This window comes from Furipterus horrens, unplaced genomic scaffold (assembly GCF_987537825.1).
Source record: "Furipterus horrens unplaced genomic scaffold, mFurHor1.1.pri manual_scaffold_3, whole genome shotgun sequence".
NCBI lineage: Eukaryota > Metazoa > Chordata > Mammalia > Chiroptera > Furipteridae > Furipterus > Furipterus horrens.
Genome location: NW_028327173.1, coordinates 45,521,409 through 45,547,406, shown reverse-complemented (window position 1 = coordinate 45,547,406; position 25,998 = coordinate 45,521,409). Strand labels below are relative to the sequence as shown.

General features: G+C 35.0%; 1 protein-coding gene and 1 pseudogene across 1 annotated transcript in view; both read right to left on the bottom strand.

Annotated features, from left to right (window-relative positions):
- Positions 1 to 1,026: 1,026 nt before the first annotated feature.
- LOC150015020 (glycerophosphodiester phosphodiesterase 1 pseudogene) lies at positions 1,027 to 2,061 on the bottom strand (annotated as a pseudogene).
- A 238-nt stretch (positions 2,062 to 2,299) lies between these two features.
- The window catches only part of EFCAB7 (EF-hand calcium binding domain 7), a 48,407-nt gene continuing 24,708 nt past the window's right edge, over positions 2,300 to 25,998 (bottom strand). The window contains exons 7-14 of the mRNA XM_090271662.1: positions 24,771 to 24,912; positions 21,412 to 21,521; positions 18,966 to 19,123; positions 18,200 to 18,333; positions 12,251 to 12,399; positions 7,870 to 8,079; positions 3,799 to 3,906; positions 2,300 to 2,585 (exon numbers count right to left, since the gene is read on the bottom strand). Coding sequence (XP_090127788.1) covers positions 2,511 to 2,585; positions 3,799 to 3,906; positions 7,870 to 8,079; positions 12,251 to 12,399; positions 18,200 to 18,333; positions 18,966 to 19,123; positions 21,412 to 21,521; positions 24,771 to 24,912 — 1,086 coding nt within the window. The 3' untranslated portion in view covers positions 2,300 to 2,510. The remainder of the gene's footprint in view (positions 2,586 to 3,798; positions 3,907 to 7,869; positions 8,080 to 12,250; positions 12,400 to 18,199; positions 18,334 to 18,965; positions 19,124 to 21,411; positions 21,522 to 24,770; positions 24,913 to 25,998) is intronic.

The window sequence follows — 25,998 nt, the reverse complement described above, 5'->3', positions numbered from 1 at the left end:
TTAAATTTTTCTTAGGTATTCTAGTACCACAGTAGTGAAGTAATCTTTAAAGAGTCATTTACTTTTAAAGTCCCAACATGTAACACAGTTTATATTCATTAACTAGCTAATTCCCTTGGACTAAAAGAATTTAAGATTGAAAAAATCATCTAAAGAATTCACAGTAGATAATGACTACCCACTTTACAGATGCCTAAATCAAGGGGAAAAGATTCAAATGACACTTAAACTATGTGTTAGCATGTACTAAGTACAAACTAATATACTGCCATATTGATATTCATATTTCAAAAGCTAACATTTACCAGCCAATTATTCTGTTATTAATATGGTTATAAATAGTCCATAATTGCTTAATAGTTTTTTATTCACTGAATTACTTCATTAAATGCTATTTAGATTTAATTCCTATTGCAAAATACATTAAAAGTAATCCACAAGTAAATTGATTTTTAAAATTTACTGTCAAAACAAAATATTCTTAGTTGTGATTAGATTTTAGCTGCAATATAAAAATGAATTTCTCCAAATTTTGCTTTAATTATTTTGTGATTAGAAAATTAAGTATACAATTACATGGCAATTTCTACATTTACATTTTTTCCCTTTTGTTGATTTTATCAGTGTGGTCACACATTTGACATCTATATTACATTGATAACATTAGCCGAATACAATATTTGAAGTAAGTAAATTACATAAGTTGGCAAGTTTTAAAATGTCAACTACGAGTGATCATGCATTTGCATCTGCACCCGCAAATTGCACAACTCAGTTTGCGCTTATCCTCCCTGGGTTAAGGTGTATGCCTCAGCTAGGTGGGGACAGAAGCTGTTGTACCATTTTGCAAACCCAGCTTTTCCAAAGCAACAGTGTTGAACTCAGGCTTCCAAGGAGCATGGTGGAACACTGGGTTTTGCTTTGGTTCAAGTAAAAATGCAATTACAGATAAACGACTGCTGTGTGAGCCACCTGCTTCCCCAGGGCTTGGATTAGCACAGGATATTTTAATATCCTTGTATCAGGTCAGCAGAGAGTTTCTGTAGATGGAATTTCTTGGGTGGGGTGGGGTGGGAGTGGGATATCTAGAACTGAGGTGCAGTCTTCCAACATGCTGTTGGTGATACAGCTGGAACCAAGATGGGATTCGCAGTAACTTCTTCCCTTTAAAGGTATTAACAGTCCAAGCAACAACCTCACTGCCTTTAAGCGACCACTTCTTCAAGTAGTCTGAGGATATAAAATCCTTTTGCATGAGGAATGCTGAAATTCCACACAGGTACCACAAGATATTAGGTATGCTCCAATCAAGCAAAATGGCCATTACCATAACCATGGATTGTTTCCAGAGATTTCTACCTCCTGCGTGGCTGAGATTCCAAGGTCTGTGAGTTAAAGCCATTACTAGAGTGTGATCTGTTTGTCTCAACATATAGATAACTTCTGGCAAGAAAGGGCAGATGAAACTATTACTGTATAGTAGAGGAAATGCCATATAAACTTTCTGTGAACGTCGATAGCCATATTTGCATGGCCTTGAACATCAAAGATAGTGAGGTTTGGTTCCAGCATTCTGCGCTGGCTTCCCTCAGGATAGGGAGCTTCTCATCAGAGAAATCATTTCTGGATCTGTGATTTGCTGCAGCATTAAGCTTTCTAATTTTTTCAAATGTCAAATCATACACTGACCACTCCCATGTTATCCTGTCTACTGTGCCATCATATAATAAGACACAAATCCCATCAGAAGTAAACGCCACGACTAACCCCACCCCTGTTGCTCCATTCTTAACTGCCTGCCAGTGGTCACCAGCATGTTCTCGGGCACATCGTGACTCCCACTACAGGGCAATGGTGGAACGGTCCAGTGAGCACATGCTGGGCCCCAAGGGAGGGCACAGGCTCAAAGCTGAAGAGCTGCAGCGAGGAGGCAGAGGCTACCGGGGAAGAGGCAGGCACTGCAGGGGCTCTGTGTCACCAGCACCGGCAGCAGCAGCAGCAGGAAGGAAAACGGGCCCCCAAAGTCCCCTGGTCCTTCCACAGCCATATGCCTGGGACCATACAGACACACACAGGAGCTTCAGACCTGCAGGTTCACTGGACAGGACATCGAAAGGCCAAGAAAATCACACAAGACACTTGCTGCAGTGGACCCATTTACATTTTCTTTTAGTTTAGCTTTTTTTTAATGAATAAATCAAAAGTGTATAGGATTTTGTAGAATTTATTGAGTATTACTTTTTAAAAGCTTACCTTTAATTTTATTTTGACTTACTATTCATAAGTAAAATGTGCCCAGATTTCCCATTAAATAAGGCCATACATTTAAAATATTATTTATATTTTAATAATAAAGTATATAATATAGCAGGAATAACAAATTGAATTATAATTTATGTACATCAGTTCAGTTGATTAGCCTTTAGTTGATCAACAAAGAACAGACTAAACCTGAAATAATTCTTCTTAGTTTGATAGTCTCAAGTAGAATTATTTCCTAAAATGAGTTTTTAAGATATAAGGGAATACACACAATAATATATCCATTCTTGTCGTTCATTCAGAGGCATTACATGTTGACAAACCTGCATATAAAAATAGAAATCTTTTACTTTTCTTTTATCAATTGTTATTTTGGACTAATTTTTCAATAGGACAACATTTCTAGACCCTATCTAAAAAATACCCCTGTACATGTAAAATTCCATAATATTTATCCTTAGCACAAACCTGCAATTTATGACCAGATGCCTAGCAGGATAACCCAGCCTAAATTCTGCTCCAGTATAAAAGTTGGTAGTTGGTGTTTGTGAAGGTGGATAAAGAGGGGAGGCTGAAAGGGGAGTAAATGTCCTTTCCTCGATACTGCAGGATGTTCTAAAACCCTCACTGGAATAACAGACACGAATAATCTTTCTTTATCCTATTCTAGAATGTTTTAGGATTTCATGGGTAGTATGGAGGAAGAAAGAGTAGGGACAGAAACCTTTTTCCTTTTTCCTCTCACTAGACCGGTTCCAGTGTCTCCTGATCTGTCCCTGCTTTCCAACTTCTTGCTAAGTCAGAAACGCGGAGCTCTGCTAATACCAGAACTACGGCTGTGCCTGACTCTTGACTTTGTTGGTTATCCTAAACTCACAGGCATTTTCTCTTTCAGGTTGCCTTAGAAAATCTTGCCCTGGCTGGCATGGCTCGGTGGATTGAGTGCTGGCCTGTGAACCAAAGGGTTGCCGATTCGATTCCCAGTCGGAGCACATGCCTGGGTTGTGGGCCAGGTCCCCAGTTGGGGGCACACGAGAGACAACCACTCATGGATGTTCCTCTCCCTCTCTGCCCCCCTCCCTTCCACTCTCTCTAAAAATAAATAAATAAAATCTTAAAAGAAAAAGAAAGTCTAAATAATGTACATAAAAGTATTTTGGATTATCAAAAACTCCTATTACTATTACTGCTATTTTGTACTTCTATATGATGTTCAAAAGTGCTTTCATGCACATCATTTTATCTTTACATTAATCTTGTGAAGTACCTGGAGCTGCTGATATATTAAGTTTACACTTAAAGAAACTGGAACAGGGAGGTTAAGTGAATACCGCATACTAGCTGTGCTAGATTGTGGGAAATGAAGTTGAACCAAATCTCCTATCTCCTAGTATAAGATGGTACCAATACAAATATCAAACTTAAAATAATTTTTTACTTTATTTCACATATAGACTCTCATAGCATTAATAGCAAAAATGTTTTTTTTTTCAAATTGAGAAAACCAAAGGCTTCATTTAGAAAACAATGCATTACCATTGTAGATTTGGGTGCCACTTCTACTGCAAATATGTTGAGTCCTCTGTTGTTTATGCAGTTGTTACTTAGCTCATTGTTGATGTGGATAATCACTTTATCATTTGACTATAAAAAGATTCCATAAGTTGTTAATTCTGTCTTTAACAAATACAGACAAATAAAATGGTAATTGTAAAACATTTTGTAAGTCTTGTGATAGAGATATTTACAGGGTACCATTGACACACAGAAGACATAACAGAAATACAGAAACATTTGCTGAGACTGGGATATCAAGGAAGACCTTGTGGAAGAAGTGATGGTTGAGATAATAGTTAATAGCCTCTAGGATGGATCGGAAGGAAGAGAAAGCAGAATGGAGCTAAAAAGTGAGAGAATTGCAAGGGTCAAAGTATTCCCCTGCTAAAGAACTTGCAATCACTCCCTAATGACTACAAAGGGGTAGTATAATATTAGACAACCTAAATTCATATCTCAGCTCTTCTACTACTTAGCTGTAGGGGACTTCTGCAAATTAATATCCCTGTGCTTCAGTTTCCTTGTGTATAAAAGGTGGATAGCATTTACCTCATTGGATTGTTGTGAGAAGCAAATGTGTTAATATATGTAAAGTGCATGGCACATTGTAAGCTCTAAAATATTATTATTACCTCATTTTAGTAAAAGAAGTTTAATTTTCCTTGAGGGAAAAGAAGGTGATGGAGGGCTGAGAAACAGTAAGTCATAGCAGAATGGAGAAGTTGGGGTAAGGTAGTGACTCCCCTCCAGCCTTGAAATCTTAATAAAACACAAAGGGAAGAAAGGGAAACATGTTGGATTTTAGGAATCACCCTCCACAGCTTTATGATCCATTTGAAGATTGTAATTTACTAGCTGGGGACCCTAGCTTATTTCATCAAGTCCAAATTCTATTATCTCTTTTTGAAGAAAACACACAGGGTGAAGCGAAAGTAAGTCAACAGTTGTTTGTATGGAAAATAATACAATAATTAATAAGTAACAACATAAGAATAAATCTTGTGTTTCATTTACTTACAACTGTAAACCTACTTTTGCCCCACCCTGTATAATCTGTACCTATTCTACCTATGTTATTTATCTTCCTAATACTCTTCCAAATACAGTTCTCTATTTCTGCAAATCTGATAGCCTCACTCTTTCCTCCATACTTCATATGAACCCTTTCTCATGTTTTGCCTTACACTATTTCCCCTGCTTCTGAAGACTGTCTCGCTGCATATCTAGATCCTAGTTATCCTTCAAATCCCACACCACATGCTCAAATCCCATGTCACAGTCCGCTTCCCGCCACCACAAATCCTTCCCAACTTCTATAGTCCAAACGAACATCAATTATAAGACATACAAATATAGGAAAACTATTGCACATACGATAGTACTGTATTATTTAACATTTACTCGTAATTATCCTATGATCTCTTTTGAGAGTATTGGTTTTGTCTTTTCAACTTGTCCATAAACTCCTTGGAAGCAGAGATCATGTCACACTTTCTGGTGCCACTTATTGTGACTAGGAGAGTTAGTTAAACATTGACTCAATACTCAGCCAAATATTAAGTGTCTTAAGAAATTTATGGCAGGCATAAAAATAATGATAATATCATGCAGGAACTAAAAAAACAAGCCAACATTTCTAAAAACCCAGCTATATTAAGGTTTTATGAAAATTTATAACTTCTAGAAAAGTGAGTTTCTCTGACTTCTAAGAATTTATTGTGTGTACTCTCTTGACATGCATTATCAATAGTAGGAGAGAAGATGGCTGAAGCTAGAAATAACTGTCTTGATAAAAATAGGTCCTGGACAGTGGAATATACTTAATTAGATAAAATGATAGTCTATTGGATTTCTGATATTGCAAAGTTTGTGTAAAGAGTTGGGCTAAATTTTTTTCTTTGTATTTCTTCAAAACATGATGTCTATTATTTAAAATAGTTGTGTCTGTGTGAAGACTTTTAATAACAAACTATATAAGATGAGGCTCTAACAGTTAATTTCATAATATTTTAAGAGAAAAACAATTATTTCAAACCTTTAAAAAATATATAAGGAGATCCCAATCAAGATGGTGGTGTAGGTAAAAGCAGTACATGAATCCTCCCGCAACCACATCTGAATTACAACTAAACTACAGAACAACCATCATTCAGAACTGCTTAAAATCTAGCTGAACAGAAGTCCTACAACTAATGATATAAAGAAGTCACATTGAGACTGGTAGGAGGGGCAGAGACACTGAACAGGTTGGTCCCATACCCATGTGGTGGACAAAAATTGGGAGGGATGCTCATTGAACTTCAGGGAAGAGTAGATGAATTTGGTGAGAAAATCATCAGAGAAATAGGAAAAATAAAAGTGGAACTAGAAAACATAAAAAGAACCAGTCAGAAATGAAGAATACGTCCCAGGAAATCAACAGTGGAGTAGATGAATCAGAGACTCAAATCAGAGATTTGGAAGATAAGGAAGCAAAATACACCCAAATAGAATAGCAAAAAGAATTAAAAAAAAAAAAAAATGAGGACAGTATAAAAGGAGCCTCTGGGACAACTTCAATTATGCCAACATTCACATCATAGAGGTGCCAGAAGGAGAAGAGAGAGAGCAAGGAATTGAAAACCTACATGAAAAAATAATGGCAGAAAATTTCCCTAACCTGGTGAAAGAGATAGACATAAAAGTCCAGGAAGTGCAAAGAATTCCAAACAAGATGAACCAAAAGAGGCCCACAGCAAGACACATCATAATTAAAATGCCAAAGGTTAAAGACAAAGAGAAGATCTTAAAAGCAATAAGAGAAAAGCAGTTATCCCTAAGGGAACTCCCATAAGACTGTCAGTTGATTTCTCAACAGAAACATTTCAGACCAGAAGGGATTGGCACAAAATACTCAAAGTGATGAAAAGCAGGGACCTACAACCAGAACTACTCTACCCAGCAAAGCCAGCATTGAGAATGGAAGGACAGAAAAAGAGTTTCCCAGACAAGAAAAAGCTAAAGGAGTTTATCACCACCAAAGTAGTATTAAAAGAAATGTGAAAAGGTCTTCTTTAAGATGGGAGAGAGGTTGGGGGAATGGGTGAAAAAGGTGAAGGCATTAAGAAGTACAAATAAATAGTTACAGAATAGTCATGGGGGTGTAAACTACAGCATAGGAATACAGTTAATATTCTAATAACTCGGTATGGTATCAGATGTGCACTAAATTCACCAGGGTGATAACTTAGTAAAGTATATGGTGACTGGTCCTGAAACTAATGTAGTATTAGTATTTCATGCCAACTATAATTGAAATATAAAAAATTAGTCAGAAAAACATACATAAATAACAAATGTGAGCATACACCTAAAATCTGTATTTTTAATTATATACACATACTACTATTTTAATCTATTGATATTATAAAACATACATAAAATGGCAATTAAAAAGGTTGACATCAAGATGAATTTTTAAAAATTGCTTCTTCTCTGTTCTTGCATTGATAATACATGTAATACTTCCTAAACAAATAATACTGTTTATATATAAGTAGATCAGCCAACTTCAAGAAGCTTGCTGAATATATTTTCCAACTTTTTGTTGCTGTTAATGGAGCTGACTGAACTTACAAAGGAACTCACTCCAGGTGTTGCATGGAAACAAGGTCATTGTCTCCATTACTTTGCTAAAATAACACTTTTGCTCTTATAGATGTGCAAACCATCATGCTTACTTTTCTTTTAAAATTAATACAGACCCTTGGTTCTCTGTCAATCAGTTTTCTTATTTTGTAGTCTGTGTGATGCCTTAATAAAAGAGACTTTTTATTTAAGTATATATATAATTACTAATTTATTATTTTCCATACAAATATATACATAATTTACATATATTTGTATTATAATTCCCAGTTTGAGTTAGAAATCTAAGGAGAAAGAATAATTACCTATTATACATGTTATTAATGTAATGGGATATTTAGTTACCATGGAAGAACAGAGTAAGAAAGAAGATGGAAAATATTAGTAAATATTGCAGTTACGAGACCACTTCATAACCAATACCTTGTTTTCAATAACGGAAGTTATCCAGGTGTCACGCTTATGAGTATGTACAATAACATTTTCATCACCATCCATTACTTTGGCATCACCTTTGTTAAGGACAGATTTACAGATGGCCTTCTCAAGTTGCCCACTGCATGGCTCCATATGGACAGCTTTAATTCTCGGCTTGCATTTGTCTGCATAGATATCGATGACAAATGGGCATGCCTGATATGAAAGAAAAAGCCAACCTCATGTAAGCCTTTCACATAAGTTAAAATAAATTACTTATTATTAATATGTTTATCATATGATTTAGGATGGTACACTGCACTTTCTAGCTGTCCTTCTGATACACTTTCAAAAGAAAATTTTAGTACCATAAATTGAGTAATGAAAAAGCATGCAATTATGGTTTTTTGGTTAGCATATTAACTGATAATATTCACAGAAAAGGAAAGAAAACTAAAACCTCTAGCAAATCAGTAACACCTCCTTCAAGCCATTGTACCACACTTTCATTTATTTTAAAGCTAACTTTTCTAACTTTAAGACTACAGAAAGAACTCATCAAAGAACTCTAAAGGAATTAATATGTTTACAAATGAAACTTAATAGGTAGATACAGAATACCAAAAAGAACCAGATGTATAAAAATAACTTCACAGTTCAAAGTTAGTGTAAAAACACCTTCAAAATCTGAGCCCTAAAAAGATTCTGTGCATTTGGAAATGGATTTTTCTAATGTTTACCTTTTAGTCTTTACCATAGTCCACAAGATGCACAGAGTAGCCTTTGCCTCTCTCTACAATCCAGTCTCCAGCTTCACTATGTTCCAGCCACTCTGATCTTTCAAACCCCAGAACAAATGAAGCCCTTTCCTATGTCAGAGCCTTCACACAGGCTGGGGCAAACGTAGGTTTACAGTTGTAAACATGCAAAACACAGTTAATTCTTATACTATTATTTATTAATTATTGCATTACTTTCCATACAAACAACCGAAAACCTACTTTTTTCCTAATCTTTATGTAGTATTATCTCTGCTTAAAAGATTCTTCCACATCTTTTTACATGGGTACCTCCTCCTCCTCCTCAGGTTAAAGCGTAAGAGTCTTGTCTTGTCTCTATCTCCTTCACTCCCCTACTGTTCTTTACTTTGACCTCTGGCTTTTTTTCAAAATACTTTTGAAATTACTTTATTTATTTCTCTATTTAATTAATCATTCTCCTTCATGAAATGTAAATTTTGATTATTTTATTCATCATTGTATTTTCATATGCCTCTTTATTACAGGTTTACCACATATAAGCATCAAAAAAATATCTGTTAAATAAGTAAGTGAATTTATACACATTGATGGTGTGTATAAATTGTATATGGGAGACAAAACATAAAAGTCTGAAGTTATCCCTGGCTGGTGTGGCTCAGTGGATTCAGTGCCAGCCTGCAAACCAAAGGGTCACCGGTTCAATTCCCAGTCAGGCCACATGCCTGAGTTGCGAGCTGGGTCCCAAGGTGGGGGCGTGCAAGAGGTAACCACATATTGATGTTTCTCTCCCTCCGTTTCTCCCTCCCTTCCCCTTTCTCTAAAAATAAATAAATAAAATCTATTTTTAAAAGTCTGAAGCTAGTAGAGCATCAACACACAGTTTTACTAAAATTAAAAAATATATATATTAATGACTCCAACCTTTACCAATAATAAACTCACTCTTTTAAAGAAAGACATAAATCACTGGATTAGAAAGCTGAAAACCTGGGTTCGTAACTGAATTTTGCCATTTACTAGCTACATAACCAGGGGAAGTCACTTTATTTCTATAACACTTAATTTCTTCACTGAGAAAGTGGAATTAAATAGGATATATTCTTCCAAGGGTTGTCGCAATTATCTAATAAGGGATGTGTGAACATATTGCATAATGTAGAATTCTGAAAAAAGATTATTTATAACAATTATAAAAATACGGAATTATAAAGGTTTGTTTTTTTAGTACTAAACAGATTCTGGTATTATTTAGCCATTTCCAAGTCTTGGTTATCAGTTTTATTCAACCAAGGAGTATCAATATTTAAAGATTCACCGAAAACAAGAATCTTAAAAGATCTTTGGTTAAAGATATGGTTTCTAAAATTTTTTAAATAAAATCATATTTACTTTTAAAAAGTTGCCATATAACTTTTTTTTTTTCTGTTCATGGGCTTAATCTTAATCTTAACCTATTTTCTTCATCCTACTAAAGTAATATAGAAAGCATACAACAGGCAAGAAAACTCAAAGTAAAAGAAGTTCTAGATGCTAGCATATTATAGATATTATAGAAATACTTTAAAAGTATTATATGAGAAATACTATGAAAGCACTTCAAAAATACTATAAAATACTTTTTCAACAGATTGCTATACTATAAAAAAAAGGGGGCTATGAAGTAAACCTGATAAGTTCAGGAGCCACATGGCAGGCCTGACAAGCTCAGTGACTAAAAGTAACCACACAAGACACCAAATTCTTAAGTGGGCAGGTCATAGCAGGTAGTCATGTCACAGCCTAGAGCTTCCTTCATTTACCTTAAATTACCTCTGTCCTCTGTTCTTATGCATCTAGTATAACAAACCTTTGAAATGTCAGAGCAATTTTCTTTTCCATGCGTACAAGACCACCAGAGTGTGAGACCACAAAACTCCTCCTTGTTATTTTGTTCCCCAAATACCATCTCTATGTAAATGTTAATTATTAATTATCCTGTGCCCACCAATGTAAAAGATGTATTTGTTTCTCTGTTTGCTTTTTATCCAATTTGAGATATTTCCTCACTCTGCTTTCTCCCACACCCTTACTCTATCACCAATGAAGAAACAAGAATTCAAAAAAAACCAAGGATAGTCTAAGGAGTCTCTGGTACATCTCCAGACGTACCAACGTTCAAGTCATAGAGATGTCAGAAGGAGAAGAGGAAGAGCAAGGAATTGAAAACTTATTTGAAAAAATAATAAAAGAAAACTTCCCTAATTTGGAGAAGGAAATAGACATACAAGCCTAGGAAGCATAGAGTCCCAAACAAATAGGACCCAAAGAGGACCACATCAAGACACATCATAATTAAAATGTCAAAGGTTAAAGATAAAGAGAGAATCTTAAAAGCAGCAAGAGAAAAGCAGATTACCTACACGGAGTTTCCATAAGACTATCAGCTGATTTCTCAAAAGAAATTTTGCAGGCAAGAAGCAGCTGGCAATAAGTATTCAATGTGATAAAAAGCAAGGACCTACAACCTAGATTACTCTATCCAGCAACGCTATCATTTAGAATGGAAGGGCAGATAAAGGGCTTTACAGACAAGGTAAAGCTAAAGCAGTTCATCATCACCAAGTCATTATTATATGAAATATTAAAGGGACTTATTCAAGAAAAACAAGATCAAAACTATGAACATTAAAATAACAACAAATTCACAACTACCAACAACTGAATCTAAAAAATAAAAACAAAAACAAACTAAGCAAACCAGAATAGGAACAGAATCATAGATATGGAGATCATTTGGAGAATTAATAGCTGTGAGGCGGAAGGAAAAGGATGGGGGAATGGGTGCAGGTTAGAATTTACCCAGAAGCATAAATTGGTTGGTACAAAATAGACAGGGGGATGTTAAGAATAGTATAGGAAATGGAGAAGCTGAAGAACTTACATGCATGACCCATGGACATGAACTAAGGGCAAGAATTGCTGGAGGGAAGGGGCGTACCAGGTGGAGGGGGGGCAAAAAGGGAAAAATTGGTACAACTGTAATAGCATAATCAATAAAATTAATTTTAAAAAAGAAGTAAGACCTAATTTTTATTTTTTCTCTGGATTATTACAAGACTTATTCAACTTCTATATCTATCATTTTAATAAGTAATAACAACAGCTAATATATACACAGTGCTTTAAATGAGATAAGCACTGACCCAAGTGTTTCACAAATATTAATTGAAGAAGTGTCCTTTGTCAAAAAAATCAAAATTCCAGTATTCATACGAACACATTCCTCTTATTCTAAGAGAACCTTTATTATCAAAGACAATGAGTTTTCCCATAGAAATGAGACTTTAGCAACTCAAATAGCTGTCATCAATTAAGAAATATAATTTTTTAGATTACAATTTTTTCCTGCATATATGTTCAAATTCCTTTGTTTCTGAATTATTTAAAGATTTGTAGTAACTAAATCTTAGCCCCAAATAGGAATTTACATAAACTAGCAAAAACATGCTGTTGCACCCATGATTCATTCATATGCTAAATAAAGTTCAAGAATTTGATTGCCCAATTCAAATCATGTGTCAGGAAAATATTATGGGGTAAAATATTATGTACAGCAAATCCACTCCAGCACTTTCAGATTGCTTTACCTCTGTTAATTCCAGAGCTTTATTGTAGCCCATCGAGAGGAGAGTTACCCAAAGGTCACGAGGATCTCCTTCACGATCATTAGCTTCCATTAGATTCAGGTCCATAAAGCCCTGTCTTGTTAGTTCATTCTTCTTTGTATCAAAATTCTCTGTCAAAACAACCAAAAGTTTTCTCATATAATATAAAATTCATACATTTAATAAAATGTCTATTTTATATTATTCATACATGTTTATTATAAAGGAGGCCTTATGAATTTGTGAGCTGTGTAAAGTGGAATAAGAATGACTCAAAATATGACAGATACCATTCTAATTTCCCACAACTCAACATAATAACCATCACAGTGCATGACTTAGTTTTTAAACAAAATCTGAAGTTATAAGTAATGTAAATATGTTCCAAAATTAAGATAAATTATAATTTTTCTGGGTAAATTCTAACCTACCTGCTTATATACATACATATTTCAAAAAATTAATATGCTCTCTATATATTTGCCACTTAAACACAGCAGAACTTAGGTTAATTTGATGTAATACCCCCAAAACTACTGTCTCAGAAAGGAAGTTGAGGATAGTGCCAGGCCAGGAGACTGCTATATGGTTAATTACTGTAGTTTTAACTGAATTGTCCCCTGGTCCTTAAAAAACTATTAGAGAATAGGAAACACTTTGGAGTTCATCAATGTCCTAGACAAATATAAGTATGTCCATTTAAACACTATTTGCAAGCAAAACTAAATTCACCTAGAAGCAGCTAGATATATGTAATTTCTGAAATTATCTATAATATAGATAATAAATTGCTACTCATGATGGATTATACTCTCCTAACTGCTCTAACAATAAAGATTCTATTTTTCAACTCCCATCTGTAATATACCCAAGGCAAATGGATACTCTTATTTGTGATATCTTTTTTGTATGCATTATAGTAAAAAAAGTGGTAGAAACATAATTGTACTATGATAGTACAGTAAAACGATACTCTGGAAGAAGGAAAACTATAGAGACAGTTAAAAGATCAGTGTTTGCCAAAGGTTTGGAGGGATGAATAGGTAGATAAATAGGTGGAGCACAGGGGATATGTAGGGCAATTATGTGATTCAGTATGATTTCATAATGACAGATACATAAAATTATATATTTGTCAAAACCCACAGAACTCTACAACACAATATAAACCTAATATAAACTATGGATTTTAGGTAATAATAATGTATCAGTGTTGGTTCATCAATTTTAACAAATGTACCATGCTAATGCAAGATGCTTATAATAGGGAGAATGGCAGTGGAGGAAGAAGGGATATTTGGGAGATCTATTTAATCTCCACTGTAAACCTAAAACTTCTTTAAAAATAAAGTCTATTAATAAAAAATAATAAAATAAAGGTAACTTTGAGTCTAAAAAAGTTTACTAAAATTATTTTACAAATAAATAATGTTGTCTTACCATCAAGGAGAAAAATGAATAAAATTAATGTTACATGTACCTAAAAGTATACACATTTCAGAACTTATAAAGCCTGTTTCTTTGCAGTATTATTGATGTTGACAAAGGAGACATTCCCCCAAATCATTTTTTAAGTCATCCATTCTTGGGGATATTTTACAGCATGGGGCTTAGGTTTTGGAGTCTGAGTGCCTGGGTTTGAAATTCAGCTGTGAATTTTTTTGCTGTGTAACCATGGTCACATGACTTAACCTCTTTGATTCTGTTTCCCTATTTGTAAAATGAGAATAATAGCACATAACTGGACCCTACGGGATACCTATTATATTAGGCCACTCTACCAAGCCTGGGAGATAGCAGCTCTACCTAATACACTGAAACAAATACAGTGAGGCTGCCAAATTAGAAGATAAAAAAAAAAAAATGGCCCAAATGAAAGAATAGAACTCCAGAAAAAGAGCTAAATGAAATAGAGATAAGTAATCTACTCCATGCAAAGTTCAAAACACTGGTTATAACAATATTCAGTGAAATTAGTGAGGACCTCAGGAGCATAAAAAAGATCCAGTCAGAAATAAATGATACACTAATTGAGGTAAAGAACAATTTACAGGAGTCAACAGTAGAGTGGATGTAGCTGAGAATCAAATCAGCGATTTGGAATATAAGGTAGCCAGTGGAAAGTGCAGTCGCACTTTTTAAAAAGTAGGGAGGGACACCTAGTGAGTGCTCCCAGCACCAGATCAGACTGTGCAGCTCATAGTTCCAGCACCCGGGAAAATAAAGCTTCATTGCTTCTGACTGCAAACCAGTGGGGATTGGGGTGGAGGAAGAAACTGCCAATCTCGCAGCAGAGTCCGCTTGTTTAAAGGGCCCCCATGGTCTTAGAACATCCACAGACCTACCCACTCTGGGAACACGGCCAGGGCAATAGCCAGACAGGTGCTAGTCCCACATGGGAAGTGGAAAAAGGGGTGAGTGCTGAACAAGCAATGCTGTTCCCTCTCAGACCCCTCCCCGCCACACAACACCACAATCTGGTGAAACGGATCACCCTGTACTGACGAATACCTAAGGCTCCACCCCTTACAACATAATAGGTGCAACAGTTCTACCTAAGACACAGGCAAACAAACACAGGAGCCTGTCAAGATGAGGAGACAGAGAAGTATGGCCCAAAAGAGGGAACGGATCAAGCTTTCAGTGGGAGAACTAAGCAACAAGGAGATAGCCAACTTAACAAACACAGAGTTCAAAAAACTGGTGATAAAGATGCTCATAGGCTTGACAGATATGTTTAAGTATGGCAAATGCATAAAGGAAGAAGTGAAGTCTATGCTAAATGAAATGAAAAAAAATTCACATAAAACCATTGTGAAGGGAAGGAAAGGGGTTCAAATCAATGATTTGGAAGATAAGAAAGAAAAAAAGTCAACCAGTACAGAGTGAGGAAATAAGAATTTTTAAAAATGGGGAGAGGCTTAGAAACCTCTGGGACAACTTTAAATGTGTTGAAAGCTTATATGAAAAAATAATGAAGGAAAACTCCCCAAATTTGGTGAAGGAAATAAACATACAAGCCCAGGATGCACAGAGTACCAAACAAGCTAGACCCAGAGAGGACTACACCAAAATACATCATAATTAAAATGCCAAAGGTTAAAGATAAAGATAGAATCTTAAAAGCAGAAAGAGAAAAGCGGAGAGTTACCTACAAAGTGTTGCCTATAAGATTATCAGCTGATTTCTCCAAAAAAACTTTGCAGGCAAGAAGGGACTGGCAAGAAGTATTCAATTCTGAAAAGCAAGGACCTATGACCTAGATTACTCTATCCAGCAAAGCTATTATTTAGAATGGAAGGGCAGATAAAGTGCTTTGCAGACAAGGTAAAGCTAAAAGAGTTCATCATCACCAAGCTATTATTATATGAAATGTCAAAGGGACTTATTTAAGAAAAAGAAAATCAAACTATGAACATTAAAATGAAAACAAACTCACAACTATCAACAACTGAATCTCAAAAATAAGAACAAAATCCAACCAAGCAAATCAGAACAGGAACAGAATCATAGGTATGAGGATCATTTGGAGGGTTATCAGCTGGGAGGGGGAAGGAGGAGAAATGGGGAAATGGTGCAAGAATTAAGAAGCATAATTGGTTGGTACAAAACAGACAGGGGGAAGTTAAGAATAATATAGGAAAGGGTGAAGCCAAAGAACTTATATGCACGACCCATGTACATGAACTAAATGGGGTGGGATTGCTGCAGGGAAGGGGGGAACTGGGTGCAGGGAAGCAAAGGGAAAAGAAATTGGGACAACTGTAACAACATAATCAATAAAATATACAAAAAAGAAAAAGAAAAGAAAAAATAATGACAGAAAACTTCTCTAACTTGGTGAAGGAAATAGACATATAAGACCAGGAAGCACAGAGTCCCAAACAAGATAAACCCAAAGAGGCCCACACCAAGACATATAATTAAAATGCTAAAGGTTAAAGATGAGAGAATATTAGAAGCAGCAAGAGAAAAGCATCAGTTACCTACAAGGGAGCTCCCATAAGACTGTTAGCTCATTTATCAAAAGAAACCTTGCAGGCTAGAAGGAATTGGCAAGAAATACTCAAAGTGATGAAAAGCAAGAACTTATGACCAAGATTACCCTACCCAGCAAAGCTACCATTTAGAATGAAAGGACAGAGAAACAGCTTCCCAGACAAGAAAATGCTAAAGGAGTTCATCACCACCAAACCAGTATTATATGAAATGTTAAAGGGTCTTCCTGAAGAAGAAGAGGAGGGAAAAAAGGAGGAGGAGGAGGAGAAGAAGAAGAAATATGAATAAAATGGCCATAAATACATATCTACGAACATTTGAATCTAAAAAATCAAAATAAACAAGTAGAACAGAAACAGAATCATAGATACTGAGAATATTTTGATGGTTGCCAGATGGGAGGGGGTTGAGGTGTGGGCAAAAAAGGTGAAGGGATTAAGAAGTACAAATAGGTAGTTACAGAATAGACATGGGGGTGTAAAGTACAGCATAGGGAATAGAATAGACAAAGATCATATATGCAGGACCCAGAGACATGGACATGGTGTGGTGATTGCCTGAGGGAGGGAAGCAGCTGGGTGGAGAGTGGCAAAGGGAAAAAATTGGGAAAATTTTAATAGCATACATAATAAAATATAATATTTAAAAATATTAACTATCAACTCTATCAATTTAATTAAATAATTAAACAAATTTTACTTATCAACAACTTTCCCATAAGAAAATCCTAATTATGAATCACTCTATGAAATGTGCTCTACTGTCAATAATAGAGAACAAAAAGATTATATCATTAAAGTTATAAGATAATTATATCATTCTAAAAATAATATACTCATGTGTATTATCAATCTTGTTAATCAAAGTTTAATATTATAAATCAATGTACATTTCTGGTTATTTATTATACTATATAAACTTACAGTTAAAAAGAGATATATTTTTTAAAACCTTTATATCAATATTTCTACCTTATTTTCTATTTAGATAAACAGGTTTATCAGACTCCCACCTGGCTCACTGACTTTGCCAAGAACCAGAAGAGTAGGACACAGTACTACCCCAGTGATAGAAATATGTGAGTTAATCTCTTTCTTGATTGCATTCGGGCCTCCTCAGACTTCTTGTTCTGTGATCTATAGTTGGCTATGGCTTTTTGGTTTTTCCCTTTGACTTTTCAGTCCTTGTCTTAAATACAAATTCCCACACTCCTCCTAAATCACAAATGCTTTTGTTTCATTCAAAGCATTTTTCTTTGGTATTCCTCCATGGATGCATTTTTGTAATTCAACTCAAATACAAAGAAAAAAAAAGAATTCTTAATAGGTATAAACAACTTCCTGGAAACCTCAATTTTTAGTAAAATTCTAGTCTATTAGAGCTCTTTGCTGCCCTCTCCTGGGCACAGTTGAGGGCTTTCACCACTGCAGTCCCATTGGTATCAGGAATCAGGACCAAGTTTTTTACATTCTGAGCTCCAAAGAGCTCCGGTTGAAAATAGAATTACAATTAAGTAATGTAATTCATATTTTCTTTTTTTTTTAATTATTTGTTTGTTTGTTTATTTATTTATTTTGACAGAGAGGGGAAAGGAGAAAGAGAGGGAGAGAAACATCACTGTGTGGTTGCCTCTCACTCACGTCCCCAACTGGGGACCTGACTTGCAACCTAGTCATGTGCCCTGACTGGGAAGTGAACCAGCGACACTTGGCTTGCAGGCCGATGCATATTTTCTTTTGATTGCTATACAAACTATCAGTTTAGGTAAAATAAATGTTTAAGTTTTTATGGTCTACAAACAATGCTACTACGATTAAACAGTCCTAAATGCTATAATAATGTTCAATGGAGAAGTCTGACATTTTACTTCTTAAGAATGAGATGGGGCTATATATTTTTAATATATCCATTAAGAAAGAGAAAAGTGCTTACCTCTGCAGACAGCCCAAGCATCTTCATCACATTTCTCACCACTTGTTCTCAATTCAAAAAAATTATATTCTTCAAGGCTAAGAAGACCATTTCCATCTAAGTCAATTACTTCAAATATATCTGATAAAGTTGACCTAAAATTATTAAAAAAGGATATTATTTCTTGTCTCAAAAGCAACTTGACTGAAGCTTTCTACAAAGATGACCTTCAAAAGGAAGTAATATCAAGGCACTGAACAGTTTTTGTGAACTATAATGCTAACGTATCCAAATATACATTTCAATTCAGTCTAGTATTATATGAGATAAAGAAGCTTCTAAAAGCAATAGAGTATTTCAACACTTAGAAGAACCTCAGCTGATAGCAATTTTCTTTTCTCCTTCCTCCAATCTACTTCTTCATTTCTACCAGATGTTGTTGTGTATATCTAGGGTTTGGAGAACCACCTAAGTGCTTAGATTTCGTCTTTGACAGTTATCTAAGTCAATGCAATTAGCAGGATCTAGTTCTAAGGCAATGTCTACTGGAGTAGAAACTGGTAGAGGTATGACTAAAGTTGACTTGTTAAGTATGCAGAACCCAGAAATGAATGGCAAGCCCAGACCTGTGAAGGGAAGGTCACTTTCAGATGCCTAGTGAGTACCTGAATTATTGAATTAGAATAACGGGGTGGGGATGGCAGCTTCAGAAGAAAGGATGGAAGACAGGTTATTCTATATATCCAGTCTGAATGTTATAGTTCTAACATTAGAAAACAAGACTTACCTAAATTCCTTTGTAAGAAATAATTCCCCTGTTTCATCCCTGTATACAAGCTGGGCTTCTTCTGTTATTAGTTTTCTTTCTTTCCTCAGCCTACAGCCAGTTGTGAAAGGAATTAACCAGTAAATTCCAGGTCCTAGTTCACCAGTCCATCCAGAAACCTTTTTTGAAAAGAATTTTTTTAAAAAGCAACCGCCATAAGTCTTAATGACTTTTAATCTTCCTTCTGAGCAAAGAAGCATTAGAAATAATTTTTTAAATCAATATTCACCAATTCTATATGGTTGTATCAAAATCTTTTTTTAATGGTAATCCTCATGTAAGACCATTAGATGTATAGTTCTATGTAGTTCTCTATATGTATATTCTTGAATGCTTAAAAATGTAACAGTTAAGATATTATATACTTTCTAAATCTTCCTCAGTAATCTTCAAAAATGATTGTGATGGAAATATCTTCAATAGGAGGCAAAGACAGGAATCTTATATTATTTTTTGAGGTTACAGTTCCCTAATTTGATCAAATATAAACATATGATTTGTATGTCAGATTTCAGGGAAACAAAATAAAAATTAAATATATTTAAAAGAGTTAACTGTTTATATAAATTAGCCATATTTATAAGAATCCTATTATGTATACAAATGCGCTGGAATTTTACTATTATGTACTATGGGCTATAAAACAAGATGGCAGAATCCCAGATAAACCTTATACAAAATTATTTTTCACCACAGAATATTTATAATGAGTGCCACAATATTTGTATAGGAAACATTTTATTCTTCTGTTCTATAAAAGCAAAATGCTACCTCTCTATGGATCTTCTACATGCTTTCTGAAGCCCAATGGCTTCCTATAAAACTTAGGGGTTGTCTCTGTCAAATATATTAAATCTAAGCATTTTCTGTCAGCTATTTGCCCTTCAGCACAGAATAGCCCTAGGGATTTCTGTCTGGTGTTGTGTTCAAAAATTTCTAAAACCCAGATATATTTTCAGTCCTCGTGGGTACTCATTCATATACAAAATAAGGTTGCTCATCTGAATTCTAGGATCAGCTGTATTTCTGCACTCATGAACCAGAGGACTGAACCATAATCATCTTAAAGTGACCGTGACTATTTTAATGCAAGAAACAATCTAAAAATTGAGGGTCATTTTGAAAACTAAAGATTGACCAAAGCCTTTGGAAGCCATAATCTTTTAGACTGGCCAGATATAGACTGATACCCAAGGGTGAAAAACAGTTCTTGCTGCTTCCTAATATATGGTACCCCATGAACCTCCCTTATCTCCACATATAACCTTCAATTGCCACTGTGGATGGCAAATAGAAGGTCTTTCATGGGCACAAAACTCTTCTTAAAGAAAATAATTGTGAAACTAAAACTAAAAATGAAAAGGCCTTTGTAAATATGACATATTACAGATAACCAGAAGCCTATATAGTAGAGAGGTAAATAGAAACTCATTCAAACTTTATTACAGGCTTGCTATGTAGTCACATTTTTACACATGCAATCTCATAAGAAAGTAATTTTATCCAAAACAAAAATGGAAACAGCTATTGTTTTAGACAATGCTTTATCCTGAACTTGACTTTGTGGTCAGTTCTGAAGAGGAGTTTAGTCAAAACGTTAACTTCTGTCATTTTATTTGTTTCTTGCCTATAACTATTCTTGTCGGTTAGGAATCCTACAATAAAGACTTTTATATAACATTCCATCAGGGAAATGTTTGTCTGTCATTGAACCTATATAAAGATTAAATATGATATTGCAGTAAGCCCTTGAATAGTATTATTTCTGTTGTTGTGTAGTGGATGTATTTTGTAGTTCTCATAAAATAAATAGCCACATTTATGTATCTGCCTCACACATTTGGCCTCTGAGTAAATATATAATTAGAAGAGATCAGAGCAACCCTATGGGCAACGTATAAAATCATTTAAAAGCATTTCTGCAGATCAATCTATTTTTGAACCCTATAATATGAGTCAAGCCTGAGGATAGTAATCTTGAAGTTTTTCTTTTTTGCAGTAGTATTACAAGTAAGATAAACATCTAAAGCAACTTTTCTAAAGTTTTGAATTGCTTTTATTTAGGGGGAAAAAGTCTACCAGTATCAACCATTTTTATTGAGTATAACAAGAAAATGTGAGGCTCAGGGCATTTAGAGAAGAGGAAAGTGAAGTACAATGTCACACAACTTTTAAGTTATGAAGCTAAACTTGCCAATCAAGCCTCAGTTCTTAAATCTCAGAGAATAAGAAAAAATCCTTCACAATTAATAAAACATATGTAATGCACATGGTGTTTAAGTATTATATATATCCTACTTGGAAGAAAAGACACAACAGTTTTAAAATACATAAAAAAACCTATTGTTTCCAAACTTGAGTTCACTCTATATTTTTAAATTAAACATTAGAAAATAAATATGTATACTTCTCTGTTTTGTAGTTCAGTAAAACACATGAGCTGCAGATTTGTTTGATTCTCATTTTCCTTAAGAATATATAAGGCAGTATCAACTGATAACCAAGGTGATGGTTTTCCTATAAACAAAAAACCCAAAATCTTAAAATAAATAATCACTATTATTCTTTCCTATCTAAAAAAGAAGTTAGTGGTTTCTTTTCTCTTTGGATGTCTTTTTTAGAAATACACATTCTAATTTTACATGAAAACATCACAGCATTTGCAATAAAGCACATACCTATATACTGTGAGCTTGTTAGAAATATTCTCTACATAAACACTTTCTTAAAATCATAATTTTTCTTAAACTCTTCAGAGAGCTGAGATTGCAAGACAAACAAGTAGCCTGAAATCCAAAGAAAAACAAACCCTTTGAAGGAGAGATGGGATGCAAGCACTCGCTTACCTGTGGAGGCACACAGGAGATGTCAGACACCATCTACGTGGTGACAACTCCAAAATGTGTATCTCCAGCTAGAACCTTACCTCTGAATGTCAGACCCATAAGAACAACTGCCTATTTGACATTCCCACTTGGACTTCTACATCTAAAACTGACCTTCTCCAACCCCTTTTTAAAAACTGTCCATCTATACTCTTATCTCAGTTAATAGTAATTCATTCCATTTAATTGCCAAGCCCAAAATCTTGGAATCATCTTTACCATTTTTCTTTTCTCACATATCACAACCAATCCTCAGGAAACCCTATGGTTCAACCTTCAAAATATACCCAGAGTTTCTATTTCTTATCTTTTGTACATCCCAGTTCAAAGCATAACAAGTCCCCTCCTAGAATTCTGCAATACATCCGACCTGGTCTCCTTGCTTTTTCCTGGGAGCCTCTCAGTCTATTTTCAACATGGCAATCTGATTGCTCTTGTTAAAACAGAAGTCAGAGTATGTCCCGTCTCTACTCACAATCTTCTCATGGAGTTAAGAGTTGGGAAAATGTTACTCCCACCCTAACAACAAGGGAAAATGCATTAACTACAAAATCATAACTTCTGTTGAATCCATCAGAGCTGGTCACAGGGTAACCTGAAATCCAAGGAAAGACAGACCTTTCCCAGGAGAGATGAAATGCAAGCACTGGATTACTTGTAAAACACAGGAGGAGGAGATGTCAGGCACCATGCAAGTGGAAAAAGAAGATAGAAGGCAGAGAAATATTTGAATAAATAAAGGTAGGCATTTTTCTAAAAATTATGAAAGACAATAGGCCATAAATCCAAGATACTCAGAGAGCCCTAAGCAGGAAACACACACACACACAAACAGTATCAACAAGGAAAACAAAAAACATCTAGACACATATTCAGACTGTTGAAAATAAAAGGTAAAGAGAAAATCTTGATGGCAGCCATGGGAAAAATTCTCCTAAGCCTTCCTCACTTCCCTAACATTGAAGGCCAAGTCTTCATTATGACAAAAACAAAACAAACAAACAAAAAACCTGTATTTGATTTTGTCCTTGTTCCTCCTAGCCTTCATCTACTACTCTCTCCTTCCCTCATTCTAGCCACTTAGCCACCTTGTTGCTCCTCTAAAACCAGGCATACTCTCACCTCCTCCACTCTTCCTTCCTCCTCCCACCACGCCTACACGCACAAAGCAAAAATGGCTGTCCCTATGGTTCGATTCCCAGTTAGGGCACATTACTAGGTTGCACGTCAGGTCCCCAGTTGTGGGCACAAGTGAGAGGCAACCACACAGTTAAAAAAAAAAAAAAAAAAGGTTGTCCCTAGCTGTAATAAGACTTTGCAATGTGACTTTGCAGCTCCTTCATCAAGAGGTCAAAACTATTTCTCCACTTTATAAATCTGGACTTGTCTTGTGACTTGCTGTGGACAACAAAATATAACAGAAGTAACATGTCATTTCTGAGCCCAGGCCCCAGCAGGCCCTACGGTGCTTCTGCTTGCTCTCAGGTCCCTGATACCGCATGAGAACAAGTCCAGGCTAGCTTACTAGGGGATAAGAGATTATATGAGGCAGAGTCCCGCTGTCCCGCCTGAGACCCCATACAGAGTGGAGAGCCCAGCCAAGGCCAATAAATCCAGATGGCAGCTAACCAGCAGCAGACAACAGATACATGAGTGGTGAGCCCTACAGTGAAAGCCAAGCCTAACTCAGACTATCTAGAAGCCCAGCTCGTGAGCAAACAAATGTTTAATTGTTTTAAGCCACTGAGTTTTGTGATAGTTTGTTTTGTAGCAGTTCACAATTGATACACCTTTTTCCAAGTCCTTGCTCAAATGTCAGCCTTTTAATGGCGCACACAGTAACCCCTCCATTCGGTGGCAGCCCATATCCCCTCAGCACTCACCCTCTTCTAACGTACCATGTCATTTACTATTTATTTTGTTTATTATTTATTGTTATTTCCCACACTAGAATGTAGGTTCTTAAGAGCAGAGATTTCTGTTTTTGTATTCTGATATATCCTAACACCTAAAAAGCTACTAAGTATATGGGCCTTCAATAAACATTTGAGAAATAAATGAATAAAGGCATGTTTTTCATAAGAATACAGAGAATTAACAAATACATTGAATTTGCAGGCCCATCTTGATACCTTTATCTGAAAAATGACTATTGTCATTGCTATTTAAAAGCATCAACTACCAAATGTAAGTGTCTTATAAGATAAACAGTGAAAACTGACAGAAGCTCTACTTTAGGAGGAAACAAGAATGGGAATGGGAAAGAACCCTCTAGTTAGTAAATGTTTATATATAAACATAATAAAAGAAATATTAATATTTAGAACAATCAACATTAAAAGGATTGCACTTATAAACAGTTTTCTCTAATTAAAAATTATATAATAACCATTTTTAGACACTAGGAAATTACTAATTTTTATCTTGTATTTGTGTACAAAAAAGAATATTACCATATATGTAAAGATTATTAATAAGAATTGTTTAAGTCATATGACATAGGACTTTGAAGTTATTTAAATTTAAGACAACTCATATTGTCTTAAATTATGTTTCTATAGAACTTCTCTTAAACATACTAATTCTAAAAATTGATAAGTGGCAAAGCTAAGGATTAATTAACAAATGAATTTAATTATATGTCATAAGGTTTTTAAGTGAATTAAAATAAAATATACTTTAAATATATACAAAAAGCAACTTGCTTTGCAAAATATGGTAACAGGCTATGTATAAACTAACTCTTTCTTTAAATGTATGTAACCACATGTTTCTCAAGCAGATTATTTTCTTCACTAAATAGAACTATCAGATACTTACATAAGTATTTTCAAAGAGGGCACAAATATATTTTTAAAATATATAAAAATTTAAAACTTGCCTTCAACTTGGCTCAGATTTAATGGCTTAATTGTTAAATACACCATGGACCTCTGAGCTATTTGCATCCTGTATTGATGACTAATGATTTCACCATCTTCTTCTAAGAAAAAGCAACCTTTTGATTGTACACATTGCCACTCCTGAAATGAAGAAGAAAAAAGTTTTTCAGTGTTTACTAAATGTTTCCAGCATGCTTAGCAATGAGGAGAAATCTGAGAATATAAAATAATTGTAAATAGAACATTGACCTCCAGAATTTGCAACTGTCATTGAAAGGTTAAAAACAGACATGAAACAATTCAATTATAACTGATAGTAGTAGTACATAGTTAGGTCAAAAAATGAATCATATATGAAAACTAATATTATAATTCCAGCTCCTAAAATAGTGTCTGACACATTCTAGGTGCTCAATGAATGTTTGTCTGGTGTGGGGTTCAGGGAGCGAGGTGACATCAATACAAACTGAGAGAACAATTCATGAACTGTATCTTGAAGGATCAGCAGAACTAATCTAATGAAAAGTTAGGAAAAGAAACAATGAACAGCAGAAGTAAAAAATAAATAAAGTTCATGAGAATGGGAGAAGTATTGAAATAAAGTAATAAACATTCTGCAATAATCAGGGAGCATGTAGGAATAAAGAAGGACCACTAAAATTGATACGTTGAAAGGAAAAGCAACCTGATTTTGTATTTAAAAGATAAAGTACGTGACAATGAGAATAACTGTTTCAAGTCTATGTACTAAAAGAACACTGAATAAGTTTTGCAGCTATAGCAATATATTGATAAATATCAGTTTTGAGAAAGACCTTTCTATAAGATGGGTTCTCTTATCCCTTGGTTTAGCCAAATCTCTTCTTCTAGTCCAGACTAATATGTCTACATAGGATCTCATAACAAGAATTAAGTACAACTTGAAGATAGCACTTTATGCAGAAAATAAAGGATTCTCTATTGAAGGTATGAAAAATTGTGCTGGAGGGGGACCAAGATGGCCGCGGAGTAGGAACAGTGTTCTCAGCTCGCTCCTGTTAAGGAGACAATCCAGGAGGAACAAACTCGGGGAGGAATGACTGAAACACAACAAGGATACCAGCCTGTTAAACCAAGCACGCCGTTGACCGGAGGCAGCCAACTGACCTGGAGTCTGCACGATCCTTCCCCATGTGGGAAGGCCACCCTCCCCTCCACACCCCCACTCTTATTAGGGTTTTCTGGACC